At 55.2% G+C, this 18,949-nt stretch overlaps 6 protein-coding genes across 6 annotated transcripts; 2 read left to right on the forward strand and 4 right to left on the reverse strand.

Moving 5' to 3' along the window:
• The first annotated feature begins 243 nt into the window (after nt 1-243).
• Nucleotides 244-2,050, forward strand: BO95DRAFT_441107 (ferrochelatase HEM15). Its single transcript, XM_025586112.1, has 3 exons — nt 244-621; nt 698-1,280; nt 1,337-2,050. The coding sequence occupies exons 1-3, from the start codon at nt 400-402 to the stop codon at nt 1,792-1,794; spliced, it is 1,263 nt and encodes a 420-aa protein (XP_025444120.1). The 5' UTR covers nt 244-399; the 3' UTR covers nt 1,795-2,050.
• A 279-nt stretch (nt 2,051-2,329) lies between these two features.
• Nucleotides 2,330-4,645, forward strand: BO95DRAFT_441109 (putative tetracycline-efflux transporter). The gene is made up of 2 exons (XM_025586113.1): nt 2,330-2,697; nt 2,769-4,645. Exons 1-2 carry the CDS (start codon nt 2,431-2,433, stop codon nt 4,239-4,241), a joined length of 1,740 nt encoding a protein of 579 aa, XP_025444121.1. The 5' UTR covers nt 2,330-2,430; the 3' UTR covers nt 4,242-4,645.
• An 81-nt stretch (nt 4,646-4,726) lies between these two features.
• On the reverse strand, nt 4,727-6,438 carry erg1 (squalene monooxygenase erg1). The gene is made up of 2 exons (XM_025586114.1): nt 5,188-6,438; nt 4,727-5,096 (listed from the first exon to the last, which is right to left on the reverse strand). The coding sequence occupies exons 1-2, from the start codon at nt 6,356-6,358 to the stop codon at nt 4,828-4,830; spliced, it is 1,440 nt and encodes a 479-aa protein (XP_025444122.1). The 5' UTR covers nt 6,359-6,438; the 3' UTR covers nt 4,727-4,827.
• A 258-nt stretch (nt 6,439-6,696) lies between these two features.
• BO95DRAFT_441112 (pentatricopeptide repeat protein) lies at nt 6,697-10,049 on the reverse strand. The gene has a single exon (XM_025586115.1). It carries the CDS (start codon nt 9,862-9,864, stop codon nt 6,961-6,963), a length of 2,904 nt encoding a protein of 967 aa, XP_025444123.1. The 5' UTR covers nt 9,865-10,049; the 3' UTR covers nt 6,697-6,960.
• On the reverse strand, nt 10,035-11,013 carry BO95DRAFT_81054 (uncharacterized protein). The gene has a single exon (XM_025592234.1). It carries the CDS (start codon nt 10,694-10,696, stop codon nt 10,205-10,207), a length of 492 nt encoding a protein of 163 aa, XP_025444124.1. The 5' UTR covers nt 10,697-11,013; the 3' UTR covers nt 10,035-10,204.
• Nucleotides 11,014-11,331: 318 nt separating this feature from the next.
• BO95DRAFT_358823 (PAP/25A associated domain family) lies at nt 11,332-14,838 on the reverse strand (the record flags this gene model as incomplete). Its single annotated transcript, XM_025582423.1, has 4 exons — nt 11,332-13,757; nt 13,877-14,095; nt 14,160-14,231; nt 14,313-14,838. 4 exons carry the CDS (start codon nt 14,836-14,838, stop codon nt 11,332-11,334), a joined length of 3,243 nt encoding a protein of 1,080 aa, XP_025444125.1.
• Nucleotides 14,839-18,949: the final 4,111 nt, after the last annotated feature.

Genomic DNA, 18,949 nt, shown 5'->3' on the forward strand with positions numbered 1-18,949 from the left:
GGTCGCGATGACGCGCGGTTTGGCGAGCGAAAGACCGACGCGGGGAAAACACGAACATCATGTGATCTCCGATCATCGATGAGAAGAAGATTCGATAATACTAATGATGACCCTCAGGTGGTGGTGATTGGTGCATCGGAGTTACGAGAGTCAAGCTCCGTCTCCGTCATCCGCCCAGTTCTGGGCTTTTCCCAACCAGGCCGGCTTTCTCAGCTGCCACTCACTCACTCACTCACTCACTCAGTCTCAACATCTGGCCTTCTGCTTGCCACCTGGCACCCACCGTTCCTGTCCTGAATCTCTCAATCGCGATCGGTGTGCCTTCAATTCGCTCAACTCTCCCCAGTCTTACATATCCGACCGCAGTACTGCCTCTCAGGCAGTCGCCAAATGACCACCATGGCTCTTCGCCGCCCGTTCACTCTTCCCCGGCAATTGTTGCGACCGGCAACTCGCGCCTCGTTCAATTACTTCCACGAACAGAGACACGGCCTTGCAACAGCAGTTCCTCCAGTCACTCAAGATGCGACCGGCTCTAAGGGCCCCACGGCCATGGTCTTCCTCAACATGGGAGGACCCTCAACAACCGGCGAAGTCGAAGACTTCCTCAGCAGATTATTTGTACGTCTTCGGGGAGGAAGGGTTCGCTTTGGCTTCTCACCGCTCGTCCCCTAACTAATCAACATCTATATCACAGGCCGACGGCGACTTGATCCCCCTGGGTCGACTACAGTCATATCTCGGACCGCTGATCGCAAAGCGAAGAACGCCTAAGATCCAGAAGCAGTACGCGGAGATCGGCGGAGGCTCGCCGATCCGGAAGTGGTCGGAGTATCAGTGTGAGGAGATGTGCAAGCTGCTGGATAAGATCAACCCGGAGACTGCCCCCCACAAGCCATACGTCGCTTTCCGCTACGCCGCGCCTTTGACCGAGTCGATGTATGCGCAATTGCTACAGGATGGATTCGGCAACGGTAAAGGTGGACGGGCCGTGGCCTTCTCGCAGTATCCGCAATACTCCTGCTCGACCACGGGCAGCTCCTTGAACGAGCTGTGGAAGTGGAGGAACCGCCTGGAAGGACCGCGGGCGAATGGCGACGCGCAGCCGGCTGGTGCCATCCAGTGGAGCGTGATCGACCGGTGGCCCACGCACCCGGGACTGGTTGAGGCTTTCGCGAAGAACATTGAAGATCAGTTGAAGACCTATCCCGCAGACAAGCGAGACGGCGTTGTTCTCCTGTTCTCGGCCCACAGTCTCCCCATGAGTGTTGTGAACCGAGGTAGGCCGACAGTCTCACCGGCCTATTACATTCCGTAGCTAACTGTGCTTTTTCAGGTGACCCCTACCCGGCAGAAGTTGCTGCGACTGTGCATGCAGTCATGCAGCGACTCAAGTTCAGTAACCCTTACCGACTGTGCTGGCAGTCTCAGGTCGGACCGAAGGCTTGGCTGGGAGCACAGACGAGTGATACGGTGCAGGAATATGTGAAGCGGGGTCAGACCGACATTGTTCTAGTCCCTATTGCTTTCACCAGCGACCACATTGAAACCCTCTACGAGCTGGATCTCGAAGTGATGGAGGAGGCCAATCACCCGGGAGTGAAGCGTGCGGAGAGCTTGAATGGTAGCCCCATCTTCATCCAAGCTCTGGCGGACGTTGCCCAGGAGCATCTGCGCAAGGGGGAGCCCTGCTCGCTGCAGATGACTCTGCGTTGTCAGGGCTGCAAGAGTGAGCGATGCTTGGAACAGAAGAAGTTCTTTGCTGGCGAGCGTGCTTCCTCTCTGGTTCTTTAGAAAAATGCACAGTGCTTTAGATGGCAGGCAGGCAGGCAAGCAGGCAGGCAGGCGTTTAACAGTTCTTTTATTCTTTTCTGAATTTTTTCGGATTACCTCGGTGATTTGGAAACGGTTTCTGGTTGCTGTATTGTCGAGCAAAAGAGGATAATTGAGTGTACATTAGTATTATTTCCAGGAAAGTCGGAGAGTCGGAGCTCCGAGACCGACGGTTTGAGTTCTTATCGGGCCTCGAATCGCCTTCCAGATTCCCTGCCCGCTTCTTATCAACTTCCTTGCTTCAACAACATCCAGTGGCTGAAATCCCCCCGAAACCTGAACCCAATAAACCAGCTGGCTGGCTCCAATGCATGCCATTGTCCCGTCAATCACGTCACTACTTGGTAACGAGTCGACTCCTCATTTGAAGACTGATCCTTTTTATCTATCTATCTCTGGCTCAATCCTGACCACGTCTGTTGAGCTTGAGCTTGATTGATAAGCAATTTGTGGCTATCGCCCTTCTCAACAACAACAATCCCCCCCCCCCCTTCTCCAGGAATTACAGGCAGCAACTTTCGAATATATACATATACATATACACTCTATATGATTACTCTCGTGCGACTATCATCCTCATAAATCGCCCGAGTAAACATGACGGGCATTACACCACAAACCAGGGGAGACCCCCCTCCAGCAGAGGTCGACTACAATTCGAGTTCGAGTCTGCGTGCTCGTTCGAATGCAGCCTCGGCTCATTCCGAGCACCACGATGCGACAGACCTTCACACGCACGAACAGACGCCTCTACTAGGCGACTCTAGACCACCGCACGACTCCGATGAGACGAGCCTCTCGCCCTCGGGCCATGACTACGACCATGAGGACGAAAGCCCGCAACACAAATGGTGGAAGGCGAGCGTAAGTGATTGATACGCTATAGCCCCCGCTAAATCCTGCCAAGCCTTCCCTTGCTAACCGTCATCGAACAGGTCTTCTGGCTCTTCCCCTTTCTGATCCTTTACATGCTGGGATTCGGGGGCACGGCGGTCCCCAAGATCAACCTAATGGTGACGCTGGTGTGCAAGGACTACATGGCAAAGAAAGCCAGCCAGAATCCCGGGTTCACGTACCTGCCGGTGATCATCGGGAGCGACAACGCGCAGTGCCAGATCCCGGAGGTGCAGTCGCAGGTGGCGCGGTTCCAGCTGTACTACAACCTGGTGGCGGGGATCCTGTCGGCGCTGGTGTGCCCGCGGCTGGGCCACCTGTCGGACCGGCACGGGCGGACGCGTGTGATCGCGCTGAGCACGCTGGCGACGGTGGTCGGGGAGGCGATCACGCTGTTCGTGGCGGCGCAGCCGGACCTGGTCTCGGTGAACGTGCTGCTGGGCGCGGCGTTCGTGGACGGGCTGGGCGGCTCGTTCACGACCATCATGGCGCTGACGGCCTCGTACGCCTCAGACTGCACGCTGCCCGCCCACCGCAGCGTCGCCTTCAGCTACCTGTACGGGGCGCTGTTCTCGGGGCTGGCGGCGGGCCCGCTGCTGGCCGCCGTCCTGATCAAACGCACCGGCCAGGTCCTGGACGTCTTCACGGCCTCGCTCGTCCTCCACATCCTCTTCCTGGTGACCATCCTGCTCCTGGTCCCGGAATCCCTCTCCCCCGGCCGCCAGGCCGCCTTCCGGGACCGCCACCGCAAGCACCTGCACGACCAACCCCCGAAACCCATCTGGGACACTCTGAACCCAAAACACCTCCTTACCCCACTCGCCGTGCTCCTCCCGCCCGTCGGGCGACCGAGCCCCCTCTTCCCCAACGCGGGGGGCGCCACTCCGGCCCTCCGCCGGAACATCATCCTCCTCACGACCCTAGACACCCTCGCCTTCGGCGTGGCCCTCGGCTCGGCGCAGGTCATCATCATGTACGCCGAGTACAAGTTCGGATGGGGCAACGTGGAATCCAGCCTCTTCATCTCCAGCATCAGCATCATCCGCGTCCTGAACCTCTTCGTAATCTACCCCATCATCACCGCCATCTTCCAACCCGCCCAGGGCCCATCCACCCACCACCCCGCCGCGCAAAAGAAAATCCCCGGCTCCTCCCCTTACGAGATCAGCCTCATCCGCATCTCCATCCTCCTCGACACGCTGGGCAATATCGGTTACGCCCTTGCCTTCAACGGCGCCCTCATGACCTTCTCGGGCGTGATCCTGGCGCTGGGCGGCATGGGCGTCCCCACGCTGCAGTCCTCGCTGACCAAGCACGTGCCCCGCGAGGGGCTGGGCCAGATTCTCGGCGCGAAGGGGCTGCTGCACGCGCTGGCGCGCATCTTCGCCCCGACCGTGTGTTCGCTCATCTACAGCGTCACCGTCGGCCGGTTCACCCCGGCCATCTTTGTGGTGCTGGCGGCGGTGTTTGGGGCCGCGTCGGCGGCAAGCTGGTGGATTCGGCCGTTCGGTTAGTTCTTCCCTTGTTCCTTACTGGGGTTTTGTGCAGATGGCTTCTTGTGCAGGTAGTTCTTCTCAGGGGTATGCTAACAATTGATATGTGTCTGGGTAGTGGGTCTGGATGATGAGTCGTTACGGTCCTCGGCGCCCCAGTACAATGAGGAAGGAGTCCACCCAAACAGGGGGGAGTCGGAGGAACCTCCAGAAAGTGAAGCAGCGGAGGGGGTGCGGTTGGCGGACGAGCCGGTTCTACCTTGACCACAATCTTAGGGTCTCATGTAGCTCAGGTAAGCTATACCCCCTAAACCACAAGCCACGTTTCTTTATATACTCCTAGAGGCTGGACTATGCTATACACCTCTACTACCCAAAGTCTGAACCCAATATAAGCCTGTGGTTCAATGCTATCATTAAGAACACGCTATCCTTATTATTCTATCACACACAAAACAGAAAAGCGTAGCACGCATATATACTAGACACCCAACCAACCAACCCACGACAACGAAAAAAAAAAGGTATTAATATAGTTAACTCAATGACACCGAAGTCAATATTATACAAGAGGCAAAAAAGGCAAAGGGGGATATCCACATCAACATCAGCAAAAAGCTTCGATCAGCATGTATGGGAAGATCACCACGCACGCCGTCCAGAACACCATGACACATTGCCACAGCACCAGCGGCAGTTTGTACAGCGGTGACTCGGCGATCAGCAGCCACAGCGACAGGAAGGCCACGGAGAAGAAGTGGCCGAACAGCACGGCCGGTTTCTTGGTCATGCCCGCCAGCAGGCCCACGGGGCCGGACGTCATGCCCAGTTGGAAGTAGCGGAAGCAGCCGCGTTGGAGGGCGCGGAGGTGTTCATCTGCACGCGGTGTGTCAGTTCCATGCGATTATATGTTTGACATGCGAAAGGAGGGGGGCAACAGGGAAAGGGGCAGGGCACGGGCACTAACCGTCAGCAGCAAAAAGACTGTACAACGCCATGGCAAGGATATTGATGACCGAGGATCCGTTCTTGCGCTGCCAGTGGAACGAGGACAGCTGCCGGATGACCTTCTCGGTGTCGCTGAAGCTGGGCACCTTCTCGGGGCTCAGCAGGTCGCGCAGCACGACAACATCGTTGAACGCGACGGTCATGCCACCGCCGGTCAGCGGGTGACGCATGTTGAGGGCATCGCCCAGGATGACCAGCCCGGGGGTCTGGTTGCGTGCACTGGGCAGATAGGAGTTGGGCATGGAGCGCAGCGGGCCCTTTTCGAGGGCAGCCTCGAAGGAAGGGCGAACGGATTCCGGCAACGAAGGGAGGACGACGTTGCGCATGTGGGCCTTGACGCCGCCGTTCTTGACGGAGGCCGAGGGCAGATTCTCGGGGATATCGATCAGGATGCGGGTCTCGTGGGTGCCGATCTGGTAGATGAGGATCGGGGCGTCGTTGCTGAGCAGCACATGGCCGTAGTAGGGTTTGGGCATGACGGGGTCGATCAGCTCCAGCCCCCAGAAGCGCGAGCGCACCTCGGGGGTGCGGGCGTGGTGTTGCTTGCGGAACTTGGAGGCGTAGCCGTCCGCCACGACGGTGAGGTGGCCGAAGTAGCAGTCCGCCTGGCCGTCCTTGGTCACGCACTCGACACCCAGAACCTGCTTGGTGTGCGAGCAAGTGACCAGCTCCGTGGCCTTGGTCTCGACCACCGTGACGTTGGGGCACGCCAGCGCCGCGCCGCGCAGCTTCATCACGAACCGGCCGTGGTGGAAGGAGCGGCCCCGGGGCGGCGGCGTCGTCGGCGAGGCCTGCGAGTACGGGATCTCCACCGGCTGGCCGTGGTATGTGATGTAGTACCCCTCCACGGGGATCGCGTCGATCTCCTCCAAACAGTCGGCGAGACCCAGCTGCTCCAGGGCCTGGACACCACCGGGTTGCAGCAGTTCGCCCACGATGCGATCGGGCTCCTTTAACGAGTTCTCCAGCAGCAGCACACTCCGGCCTTGTCTCCCCAGTGTCACGGCGAGGGCGCATCCGAGAATCCCGGCGCCCACAATGACGACGTCGCCGTGGTGGTGGATCTGTCTCCGTTGTTTGGCCGCATCGGCGGAGGGGGTGGCGTGGCCATTGGCGACCGCGGTGGCCATTGTGCGATGAAAGAAGGCGAAAGGGGTCAAATTCGACGAGACGAGGCAGTTCGAAAGAGAGGGCAGGGCATATTTCGTCTTCAACACGGGAGAAGAGTAGTCAAAAGGGAGAGGGTGGCTGGTTTCGAGTGAGATGAGAAAGGGGGGGGGGTTGTTTGGAGAAAGAAAAAGTGCGGGCGGAGAGAGAGACTGGCTGGCCAACAATGAGTGAGTGGCGTGACACCCTGACATGTGAAAAAGAATAGTAGGAACGGCGGCTATTCCCAACTCAGTAATTTCAGGCACCGTACGATCCTTTCTTACCTCTCTTACCTCTCTTACTTTTCTCGGATTCATCGCAGTAAACATCGACTCATTCTCCTACTAGAGCCCATAATCAATTCAAATTGGTATCTTCCCCTCAGAACCGTCATTGACTCTGACACCGCTATCGTACAATACAATAATCCCCAAACTGATTGGTCCCCCCGTAAACCTACCCACCTATATACATAAACACAATATGATGAAGATTGTGAATCCCCCCCCCAGCTGTAGTAGGACATAGCCTAGAAAAGGGCACTCATAATCAACCCCTTCAATGGCATCTACCACCTGTCAAATCATTGTTCTTTCTCTCGCTCCTGCCCTTGCTCGTGCTCTTCTCCTCTCTCTAGGTCGCCCTCTGTCCACTCGAGATCCAGGTACTGCTCCTCGGTAAGGTTGGCAATAGCCCGCACGCGAACATTTTGAATCTCTCCCAGCGCGGCGTGCAATTCATATTCCTCGTCCCACTCGGTGACCGCTCTGTCTACTTCATCCAGTCGGTAGGCTTTGATCGCCGTAGGGGGACGCTTGATGATGTTGCGCCGGAGATTCTTGAGTCGGGGGTTGTGTATCAGATCCGACATTGAGTCATCCTTGCCTTCGACCTTCCGGACAACCATGTCGGCCACGTGGGTGAGATATTCCTCCCGTTCGATCATGTAGTGCATGTTGGTCAGGTTGCTTTCCGTGCGGTGGCGCAACCGCCCGATGATCCGCCGCACTTCGATGGTGAAGTCAGTGCCGATGTTCGGCCAGGTCAACGCCGTCATGAGGCACCACCGGACACCTAGCGGGTTGTCGGCCAAGGTAAACGCCCGCAGAAACATCTTCAGACAGGGCCCATCGAAGGCCAGGGTTTTCCGGTGGCGGGACATATAGATCGCGGACAGAAGCTCGATGGCCAGATCGGGCTTGTCTTCATGGATCAGACGCCGGCAGAGCGCGACCAGCATGTGGTGCTTGACGACCATGTCCTTCCCGGACGAGCAGATGTCATAGAAGCGGAAGACTGCGAGTTTGATGTGTTCGTTCGTAGCCTGCGTGTCAATCTCCGTCACCTGGCGGAAGTACTGGGGGAGAAACCGGGTCACGTTGCGAATGCTCCTCCAGTCGGAATCAATCAGCTCTCGGGCTGCCTGGATACCCTTCTCGATGATAGTAGCGATGACGGCCAGCTCCACGTGCACCTGCTTGAAGTGAAACCTGGCAGCTTTCGCAGCCTCGTACCGCTTCAACGCCTCGACGAACTTGCCGTTATGCATGTAATGCGCCATCACCCGGTGGACTTTCTGATATTGATCCACCGGCCTCGACGTCTGTGTTTCTTGCTGCATTCGTTGGAAGAAGGGCAATGAGTCCTCGGTGAACGGCATCTTGTTGACCTCCGGACTCGGGAAGGAGTGTTGATCATACCCCAGGATCCGCTGTGAAGCGGCAGCTTGGCCGTACTTCATGCGCGCGGCTTGCAGCATCTGCCAGAAACCGATCGGTGAATGCTCGAGCGCGTGGCGCCGGGATCGCAGCATTTCCAGGAATGCAAATTCATCCATGAGTTTCGGCCATTGGCGTTCCTTTGCGAAGCGCAGAAACTCATAGACCATCTCCCGATCGCCCTTGTGCACCAAGGCCTCCAGAATGTGCTTGTACAGGACCCGATCGGGGACGATCTCGAATTCGGTTAAGTAGCCATACAGCCATGTCCGGATCTCCTCCGCAGTGTGCGTCGGCCAGTATTCGAGGAAGATGCGGTCAAAGACCGGGATGAAGTCGGCCGATCTGTAGACCAGGCGGAGTTGGTGCATTTCTTCGAAGCCGGCACGAACGCCCTCCCAATCGCACTCCAGGGCCTTGCCCAGCAACAGGAGCCCTTTGGTCCGGCAGCGAGGCGGGATTCCATGGTTCCGCGTCATTTCGTTCGCCAGGGCTTCGGCATCGGCGAGGCGGCCAAACTCAACGTATGCCTTGATGACCGGGTTGAACAGTTTATCGGTAGGCTGCTTCCCGAGGCGCATGAGGACCCGCAACAGCTTGCTCAGTTGACCGTTGAGCAGCTCTATGCTTCTCGTCTTCCTCCAGAGTCCCGTCAGGTACGCTCCGCACAGGCCACAGCCGCGATCATACTGTAGATTCCGAAGAAGAAACCATTTCGCCGTGGTCAGTCGGTGCGACTCGACCAGACAGCGGAGCACAATGTCGATCATCTCCGGCGAGGCCTTAAATCTGTGCATGTAGCGCGTGTAGATCGCAGCCGCAGACTCAATGGCACCTTTCTTCGCCAGCGTCAGAATCATGGTCCTCCACATCTCAAACGAGACCTGGTCCACCGCTTCCACCCGCTCGAAGACATTCCGCGCCAGATGCACATTCCCGGCCTTGCAATTGGCGAAGAACGCCTGTTCCGCCAGCTGCCGTCGTTCCGGAGCCAGGTGCTGGTGTGTCTCGGGGTGCGTGTCGAGAAACAACTGCGCCGCGTACACGGGGCGGTCATTGGTCAGCAACCATTGCATCTGCCACGTAACCGGCTGGTCTTCCAGAGTATCCATCAGCGCCTTCTCATCCGTAAGACTATCCCCAAATGTGCCAGGCGCGACCTTTTGAAGCTCGCTCGCGCTACTGCCGCTACTGCCAAGGGAGCCCAGGCCATCAGCGAGCCCAGGAGTCTGCACCTGCGGGTTCATCGGTCCCGGTCTCGTATCTTTCAGCAACTTCTCCACCACAGCGGACGACGACGCACTACTGTCACCACCACCACCCGGTAAGGGGATATACATGTCCTGAAAGAGATTTGTCGTTGTTGTTGTTGTTGTTGTTGTTGTGCGGTCGGACGAATGATTGTTCACTTCTGGCGTTGGCGTTATCGTTGGTGTTGGCTGTGATGCAGCACAACGATCCTGGTCCTTCAGGGACTCCAGCCCCATAAACTCACCGGCCTCGGCGGCCTCCATCATGCGAGCGAGCCTTCTCGCGGCGGCCGTGGCGTCGTAGTTGGGGGCGGAGGCATGGAGAGCGCGCTTATTCTCGACGATGCGTTCGGCAATGGTGACCCGGCGGTGCACATCGTATGTCACGGCTGCAATGGTACAGAACCCGCCCACCGTAGATCCGGCGAGAGCCAGCCGTCGTAGGACCCGAAGGGCGTTGCGCGAGGGGACGGCCGGTGTTGTGGTGCCGCGGGCGGCTGCTGCTGATTCGGGGGTCATGATGGTCTGATTTCAAGGCATCGCAGACCCGTGGAAGACTGCAGCACCTATACCATGAGCACAGGCAGGTCTATGAGGTCGAGGTGACCGAGAGAGGTCAATGGTGAGACCTAAGAGGAGCCCACGGGGAAGACAAGTGGGGGAGGAATAGAGGGGGGGATGCCAATTGAATCCAAAGTCGAGATGAGGGCGGACAATTATTTTGCGGGAAGGTTTGCAAAGCGAAGTTGGGTGGAGGCACCATTTTGGTCGCTCCCCTCCGCCCTAGTCCAAACTACCGCACTTCCGGCCGATTTCCGGGTGAAGCCACATCCAGTACGGATTTATCCCTCTACCAACGTCAACCGAATAGCGATGGTTCATATGTGTATTTGTCAATTTTTTTTTCATTTCTTTCAGATATTTCTGCCTTCTGTGAAATTTTCCAATGTCTAAACATCTCCCCATCTGCATTCTCCCTCCTCCCTCTTGTACAAATTGTGAAACCGAGGAATAGAATAGCAGGGCAGAAAGAAAAGGGTGTTTTCTCAGTAGTAGAAACACAAACACACATGACATAAAACAATCGAGGTATGCAAGTAAGGATGAGCAGACAACAAAAGCAATAAACCCACTCGCCTGGCACCCTGCTATGTTGGTATATTGACAATGATAACTGATGATGGTGATGATCATGCCGGTCGGATATAATATTCAAAGATGCGTTGCCAGTCACAGCACACAAGAGCAAAATAGAACAACAATCAAGAGAAAAGCAAGAGAAAGGGGCCTGTATGTATAAGAGACAATGCCTGCGCTCCATTTTTGAATATCGAGGGTCCCCGCGCACCATATTTGGTGGATGTTTTTGTGTATTCCGTTTCCCGTTTTGTGCACAAAGAGACGTTGCGAAAAAGATGTTGATAGCCTGCCAAATCCGGGCAGTGCAGTCGACGAAAAAAGAAAAAAAAAAGTTGAACGAAGAAGATGAAGAACGGGGCACATATACCGTATGCAATTCATGCGAATAACCCGTGGTAGCCAGCCATACCCCCTGTTTGCCAATTTCCGTTATTTAACCTTGCAAAACGCCAATATTCAACACGAAAAAAAAAGAAGAGAATGAAAAGCAAAGTGTCATATACCACCATGAAAAGGTAGCGAAGCAAGTGCAACCGAAATCATATCATCTGCATGAGGACGTCGCCTCGTTTATACACTACCAAAACACCTTCCCTCGCAGGGGGGAGGATAGTTGGCAGAAAGATTGAGTTTCGCAATAAACGAAAAGATCGCGCTGCGATAGAAGGTGCACAAAAGCTGTGTCACATCGCTCAGACTCTTTGATGTATGTATTGAGATCAATTCTCGAACCAAACATGTCGGCGACTCAGCTCGACCACGGGAAGGCGGACAGCACGGGGCACGTTCTGCACTGCAACGCGCAACAGTCGCAATGCGAAGCATAGACCGAGTTCAGTCACGTCTTCAGCCGCCTTTTCTCAGAGATTCATCCGCAGGAAGTGGCTCAGCGCCACTCTGCAAGCCATGTCGGTGCTCCGTAGAGTGCTTGGCATTCCTTTTTGGCTTTCTGCTCTTGGGCATCTGCCAGCCGTTGCTGGCATGGTTCACTGCGGAATCCTGTGTGGAACTAACCCCGTTTGACTTTCGTGGCTGCGAACCCGCATTTCGTCTCTCGTTGTCGCCGGGCCCAGACGAAGAATTGTGGTTCTTGGACTTGGCCTTGTTGTTACCTCCATTGGCTCTTTCCGATGACTCAACGCCGTTGACACGGCGCTTCCCAGTAGACGTTGCAGGTTGCTGTTCGGTCCCTGAAGAAGTAGCCGAGGTCGACGTTCCTTTCTCTGGTCCATGGACCTGTCTCGGTCGGGAAGCCTCTTTGTCCACATATTCTTGTTGACTCGGGGCATTCTTAGGCTTCTCGGATCCACCACGAGCCACAGGCTCGGCTATCTTCTCTGAATTTGACAGATGCAGACTTTGCAGACGGCTGGAAAGCAGACTATGCTTTCCTCCATGGCCATTGACAAAGGGATCGCTGACTTTGCCTGTAGGATATGACTCGATCCCTTGCCGTGCGAAATAAGGTGCCGGGTCGATCTCGACGGAGCTGTTATCCGGATAGTCTTGGGAAAACGAGTCAGAGACACTGGCAGGAGTGTCCGTGTTGATCTCATCCGAGGCGGATGTACAATGGCTCATGGTAGCATACGGGTCATAGTGTTCTGCTGAGGCCGAGAGACGCGGTTCACTGGGAGGCACAGAGCCATCCACGATCAATGGGCCGCCACGATCCCCTGAGGGTGCCGATCGAGAGGATGCACGCTGTTGCGAGGAAGCAGACTTGGTAGGAAAGGCGTTAGCGCCGTCTACGCCCTGGCCAGCTACCTCGTTGGAAGACATAGACTGCATGTATTCCGGGGAACTTCCGACAAAGGGCATCATGCCACCGTTCTGCATTGTAAGCCCCACCGGAGACGAGAGGGAGGACAACAGAGTGTTCTGGTGATACGCCTGCAATTGCGGAGAGGTCGCCAGGAAATAACCCATATATTCGTTCGTTCGGCTCTCGTCGAAATAACCCGAGCGAGAAACGTTGGGTAGGCTGCTGGGCATGAAGGAGCTTTCGTTCTCTGCCTGCGTGCCGTCTGGAGAACCAGGCATGTTGCGCGACTTCGACGTCGGCGAGCCGTCCGCTGCTTGAGAGATAGAGTAGAGCGGAGCATAGCTTGGGAGGGAGTTAACAGGGCGTGCCGGTTGCGAATGTGCCCGCAATGACCCGCTTGGTGACCCGTTCGCTACTGATGACCGGCGAGGACTGCGTCTCAGGTCCGGCATTGCAGTGGTTGCTGACGGCGACGGTGGATTGGTGCTGCTCCCTTGCACACCTGGAACAGTGACGGGGAGGTACGGGGTGCTATAGTAGACCGGCTGACGAAGTGATGCACCGTGCGTTTGATGATTCGTTGTTCCGGATCTAGACCGTGAGTTGTCCTCTGTAGAGGTTTCCTGCTGCTGGGGCATTGGGAACTGGATGAACGGTTGCCGAATGAGGACAGGCGGAGGACGTCCTGTCAAGAGCGCCTGATTTTGCAGTTGGAGTCGCAGTTCTTGTTCCTGGGCTTGAAGAATCTGAATTTGTTGGTAGAGATGATCATGTAGGAGATATTGGGCATGCTGAGCTTGCAAAGATAGTTCGGACGCACTCATACCGTTGGGTTGTCGGAAGCTATTCGACTTATTGGGGGTGTTGGAAGCCCTCCGGCCACCAGAATTTCCGCCGCGGCCGAATTGGTTTGAATGTCTTCCACCTCGACCGCCCCCACGACCACCTCGAGAGGGTGGTGGTGCTGCAGTGATGACCGGCCGCGGTTGCGGGGGAGGTCTCTCCCATGAACGCTCCTCTTCTGGCGGGTACTCGTACTGTTCGCAGCAAAGCTCCAGGTTGCCCTCGGAAACGGCCTTGAAGGCCCGGCGGAGCTCCATGTGAACCCCCCGAAATGACGTATCGTCCGCGGTGTTACCCAGGTTTCGAGACGTGTTGAAAGGTTCTTCAACACACAGGCGATTGTTTTGCAACAAGTGCCATCTCTTAGCCTCCTTTGACAAGAGCTTTCCCTCCCTTACGGAAATCACGTTTTTCTCGTAGTCCAGCTCATGGCCGTAGTACCGAAAGAATTGGAAGAGCAACTCTCCAAGGGACTGCTTGTTTTGTCGTCCAAAACCGACGAGGGAATCAAGATCATCATCGAAGGAGCAAACAATTCCGTCCGCGGTTGTTTTCTTCTTGTGAGGTCGAGCCTGAAGGCTCGGCAGAATGGGAGGATCCCGCGTTTGCAAGAAATTGATAATCAGACAGATCCACGTATAAGAACTCAGGGTGCCTCCAAGTCCTGAAATCCAACGGGTCAGTGTCAGCCATCAAACAAGGAGAGGCCACTGCAGCGGGGCAAGAAAAGAGCGGCGAACGGAGCGTGCGCTGCATGCCATGGATCCAGATTCTGACACGTACCGGCATCATTCAATATCCTCCGCTTTGTCCAATGTTTCACGATCATGGCCAGGGGCCGAATGCGCTCGTCCAACTCTACATATGTCCGGACCATCCGCGTGTTCTCCAAGGCCATGGTATTGTTGACGTTCATGTCACATGCTAATTGCAGCTCCGGGTCCCAGATCTTAACGATGGGGACTTTGGCGTGCGAAACGCAAACGACTCGCTCCATGCCATCTGTAGTGCATCACCGTTAGAGTTGCGGTACAGATCAAGATCAAGATCGAAACAGTCTCCTTACGTTTTGCGAGAACCTCCGCCAGCAGACACACGTGCTCCAGCTCTTTATAGGTGGTGGTTATACAGATGTCAACTATACCTCGAGTCAGCGGCCAGTCCTCACGTGGGGGGTCATCAACTTCCACCCCTGCCCGGGTGGCAGCCAAGTACATACCATCCGAATCACTCGAACAGAGTTTATTCCCCGACGACCCAAAAACATGAACCTTAATATTACAGCCCGGCCACTGATCATTGAACAGTTTTTCCAGCTTGCGGACGAGTTGCCGCCGTCGGTCGTCGCTCTCCGCTGATGGTAACAGTCGGTCGTAGACCTCCAGCATGTCGGCCGTAAGCCTTTGTTCCTCTTCGGGCTCCAGGCGCTCCTTCAAGCCCTCCTTCTCCTCCGGCAACAAGTCGGCCCCTATGGAGTACGGTATTCGTCTCCGGAAGAAAGCCATTGCCGTCTCGTACTTGCAGCCGCCATACTGTTTTCGCATCGAAGGGGGGAGGTGGGTGGACTCTGAGTGGGTGGAGCGGGGGGAGGTGCTCCCGTGGGGAGGCGAGGGCGATCGGGAATGAAAGGAGATTTTCCGCGCATGTTGGTACGGCGTGGAGGGCAAGGAGTTCGATTGCTGCGAAGACAATGGGGGGCGGTTCTTTGCCTCCGGAGACGTATTGGTCGATAACTTCCACGGCATCATCGAGGCCTTTTCCGAGGCTAGCGGAGACTTTCCACCTTGTACGGAAGAGATATTAGCATTCCCATGGGTGTCTGAGAGCATATAGTGACTCCAACGTTGCCGCCAACGTTGGCCTCCAAGAAGGTGCGATCGGAAGAAAACCCGCTGTTGTCGTGCTCAAATGGCGTGGGTGCGCAGATCCACCGAGGAAATTCCAACTTTGCGGACCAGAAACCGTTCAACTACCGGGGAATAGATAACCCGTCAACGATCGTATGCACCGAAATGCGTAACCGAGGGAAACGGCGACGGCGTGCCTGCAAGGCGAAAGGTGCTGGAGGAAGGGAGGAAGAAGGCAAGCGGGTTTCGAGGGGAAATCGACAGAGCAATCGGCCGGCGACGTAGGGGGGGGGGGGGGGGGGGAGGTGCAGCAAAAATGTCTTTGTGCTGCTTTCCACGGAGGAAAGAGTTCACAACCCCGGAGGTGGGATTTCCACCACCACGAAAGGAATTGAAGAGAAACAAAAATGAAAAACTCAAGGGGAAGGAAGCGAGACAAAAGTGAGCGCTGTTTCCCTTGAAGTTCAGAAAAGTGGAGGAGGTTGTTTTTTTTCGGGGGAGAGAGGAGGAGGAGGAGGAATTGCGTGGGTGGAATTGTTCAGCCGATCGACCACCAGATAGACACTGCAGTGTTTTAAGGGGAGAGAGCAATAGACTCTAGCGGGTAAGGGCACACTCCAAAAAACCACACAAGTAGAGGCGGGTAAATCCGAGTCTGGAGAAGAGAATAAGAAAGAGAAAGAGCACAGTGAATGAGTGCGTTCAGACTGTATCCTTTTCGTTTCGTTCCTTTCTTTCTTTCAGAATTGAAGGACCAGCCTGGTACGGAGTAGTGATCGATTGAATAGGGTGTGGGAAATATAGCGGGAATGCCAGTAGGTTGCTGGGAAAGGTTAATCGAGCAGCGGGCGGCGGAAGAGGGAATCTAATTGAGGGCGATCGGCTGGAGAGCAGCCGCAGTGCAGCAGCAGCAGCAGAGCCTGAGCCAGAGCCAGGGGGGGGGGAGAGGGGGGGGAGTGTTCCCGCTACTGTAGTCCCGCCGGCCAACGGCGGTAACTGCTGTCGAAACGGGCACGGCCGGCACAGCGGCAGTCGCTGCAGTCACTGACTGCACTTGACTAAAGTATGCACTGTGTTGCGCCGGGGTAGGAGCTAACTACGTGACGGTTTACTCACAACAACTTAACAACTTGCGCCGCAGCTTGAAGACTATCACAACTTGAGGAATTACCTCGTCAGCAATAATGGTAACTCAAATGAACAAACATGTTTTCAGCAGGCTCACTCTCAGGGCTATTTTGAACAGAATCTCGAAACAAAAGCCGAGGACAAAGACCGTTCCTATCAATAAGGACTCAGCAGCTGAAACGGGTGATCAAACTGAAGACAATATAGAAACAAAAAAGGGCCAATGCTTGGAGGGAGGGGCGGATCAGACTTGGAAAGGGGGAAACTCAGACAGCACCATTTAGTGAAGGGTCACCAACACGTTCCGAGTCAGCGCAGTCACTCTACTCTACTCTCATCTTACAGGTGGAAGAGACATACTCCTTCACGGCTTCCATCCAACCCAGCCAGTCCCGAATAGATGACAGGTAGTTTGGCACTAGGTCTGGTATTATGGACTAAGTTATTCTTGGCCGGCTTAGCACTAAAAGGGTCTCATTGTTCTAATGCAGCGCCCGTTGAACTGCAGCAGGGGCAGAGGCTGCTGCTGCTGCTGCTGCATCCTCCGGTAATGGAAACCCGGTGGACTCTGATTCATAGTGAGGTATGTTCTTAATTCTTTCATTATGATGCTAGTATATTTGTGCTCCCGGCATATATCATCATTCCTCAGGCACACAATTTATCACCTCTTCAAGGCGGTCGCATTCTCCCTCACTCGCAGATTCATTTCTCTGTCTTGCGCATTTGTTCATCGCTCCAAGAACCAACCTGAACCAACCTCAACTGCCGCAATCAATGCGGCAAAGTCCTGCGAATCACTGGCGCGGAGCTCCCTCCACCCTGTCACATTCAATAGACATGCATTTCTCCGCAACTTGCATACATTGGTGGGCATGGATAAATGTCCTGCCCCATGCCTTCAGCCCCAGCGATGCTCCCACAAAACCCATTTTATGATAGGAGTGATGAGAGGAAGGATTAGCTTTATTGAATCCAAACGCGCCTATCCCAACACACCTGTCGAATCGAGGGATCTAGATGGAAGCTACGATCCTCTCGCCAGCTTGATCAGCGACTCTTTGTGTCGATCATCGGGGGTGCTATTGAACTCCTGTTCCGCAGCAGTAAAAGGCATCAAGAACAATCACCTTCCCCCCACCCGCCAGTTATTGGAAGAAGAGTACGGAGTCCCCGTAGTAGATAGAACCAACTAAACCTTCAGCGCCGCCAACGCTGCCTCCGCCGCCGCCGTTGTTTTTGTATTCCTCCTTTCTAGATCCCTGCTTTCATTCCCGTCATTATATGCCCATTTAACTTTTTTTTTCCCTCTTCTATTGTGAGAAAGCGAGAAACCTTTTCTCCCCCCCCTTTTTCTCCCTCTTGCCTGCCCCGCGTTTCCCGGAAAGTGACTTGTCTCGGCCCTGGGTCCGAACCAATGCGGCACGTGTGACGGGGCGCCGTGACCGGCTGGTTAATAAAGTATTTCAGGTCCAGCTTTGGCCCACCTGTTTTCCCTCTGGCTTGACTGGCAGTCTCAGTGCTTCACGACGGGCGGCCTGAGAAACGGACTACTCACTATTATTGGTAACGCTTAAATTGTGTTCCTCGTCGTTACTGCCGAGGCGCTGGAGGGGCCACAACTGCTCCTCATCTCCGAGACATATAATCTATACTACATCCGATAACTCATACAGCGCACCACCAGTCGACCCAGGACTAAACCTGCACCCCAGCTTCGAGGTCAGTGATTGTCGACCGCATAACCAAACCCAAGATCGCTATTCTAGGGGAACCCCGTAGTTCCAACCCGGTTCCAACAATGGTCGAGTTTCAGGGCCCAATCCAGTCAAGAGGAACCGGTCCCAACCTTTCCAACCCCCCTTAAAGGCAGTCAAGCACTGAGTCTACCTAGTCCCACGTTGTTTGTCTCCCACCGGCTCTAACCTGTCATATTGCTGAGCACATGGCCGGAACATGGTTCGGAACCATGGGCTTAGGGTAGTTGACCCTGTAGCCCTTAGCCCGATCCAGCGTGATGAAAGGAACGGGCTTCTATAAAGGAGGTTAATCGACCAACCGGGAATCCGAAGTATAGGGTGCGTTGTGTGGTTCTAGCACAAGTATGTCGAGTACAAAGAAGATGAAACCTTCCCCCCACCCCCCGGCGAAATGTTTCTGCGCGATTGATCCTTCGAAAGGCTGAGAACCAGACTGTCGGAGACCGTTGCTGATATGTAACTTAATCATCGCCGGCCTCAAAGTTCACTATGATAGTATAACTACCACTCGAATACTTGAAAAGGATACGAAGTATGTAGTTACACCAGGATTCTTAGTAAAAGATACAGGCAGCCCCGCCCACGAATCCGAGGCATTCTCAGCCACAGAGGTCATTGTTTCTGCAAGTAAGCATGGCCGTGGGCTGATGAAAAAGTCACGTATTGCGGATGGGGGGTGTCAACATGATAGGGCGGCGGCAAGGTGAAGTATAAGGTAAGTGTGTAGCAGTGGACCGGGTCGCTGCATTTAAGCAATGCATCGAAGTGCAGTACTGTACGGAATACTGTAGAACCATATATGTCTCTCTTTCTCTCCGCTGGCTCGCGAATTCAACACCCTGAGACAATCGGGGCTCTCACACCCAATGCCCATTGGCCTGCCGCTAAATGAAACAAAAATAAGAAAGGGTCGAGCGTGTGATCTGAAGATCAATCAGATGAGAGGGAGTGGGAGAGAGACAAGGCTGCATGGGCTTGGTCGACTGTTCGCAGAAATCCCATCCCCATCCCCATCCCACCTCCGGGGATTATCACTTGCAGATAGACAGGCAGACAGCCTGCGTGATAGCCCATCTGATCCCTCCACAAACTTGACTTCTGCCTCCTTCGGAAAGGGCATA

Source organism: Aspergillus brunneoviolaceus (genome assembly GCF_003184695.1).
Source record: "Aspergillus brunneoviolaceus CBS 621.78 unplaced genomic scaffold BO95scaffold_20, whole genome shotgun sequence".
NCBI classification, from domain to species: domain Eukaryota; kingdom Fungi; phylum Ascomycota; class Eurotiomycetes; order Eurotiales; family Aspergillaceae; genus Aspergillus; species Aspergillus brunneoviolaceus.

What these genes read in the sequence shown, in the direction of transcription:
- BO95DRAFT_441109 (XM_025586113.1), top strand. Translation starts at nt 2,431, where the DNA reads ATGACGGGCATTACACCACAAACCAGGGGAGACCCCCCTCCAGCAGAG. An exon ending in ACAAATGGTGGAAGGCGAGC is followed by an intron (nt 2,698 to 2,768) that starts GTAAGTGATTGA and finishes GTCATCGAACAG; the next exon opens with GTCTTCTGGCTCTTCCCCTT.
- BO95DRAFT_81054 (XM_025592234.1), bottom strand. Translation starts at nt 10,696, where the DNA reads ATGGTGCGCGGGGACCCTCGATATTCAAAAATGGAGCGCAGGCATTGT.
- BO95DRAFT_441112 (XM_025586115.1), bottom strand. Translation starts at nt 9,864, where the DNA reads ATGACCCCCGAATCAGCAGCAGCCGCCCGCGGCACCACAACACCGGCC.
- erg1 (XM_025586114.1), bottom strand. Translation starts at nt 6,358, where the DNA reads ATGGCCACCGCGGTCGCCAATGGCCACGCCACCCCCTCCGCCGATGCG. An exon ending in CAGTCTTTTTGCTGCTGACG is followed by an intron (nt 5,097 to 5,187) that starts GTTAGTGCCCGT and finishes CACCGCGTGCAG; the next exon opens with ATGAACACCTCCGCGCCCTC.
- BO95DRAFT_441107 (XM_025586112.1), top strand. Translation starts at nt 400, where the DNA reads ATGGCTCTTCGCCGCCCGTTCACTCTTCCCCGGCAATTGTTGCGACCG. An exon ending in ACTTCCTCAGCAGATTATTT is followed by an intron (nt 622 to 697) that starts GTACGTCTTCGG and finishes TCTATATCACAG; the next exon opens with GCCGACGGCGACTTGATCCC. An exon ending in CATGAGTGTTGTGAACCGAG is followed by an intron (nt 1,281 to 1,336) that starts GTAGGCCGACAG and finishes GTGCTTTTTCAG; the next exon opens with GTGACCCCTACCCGGCAGAA.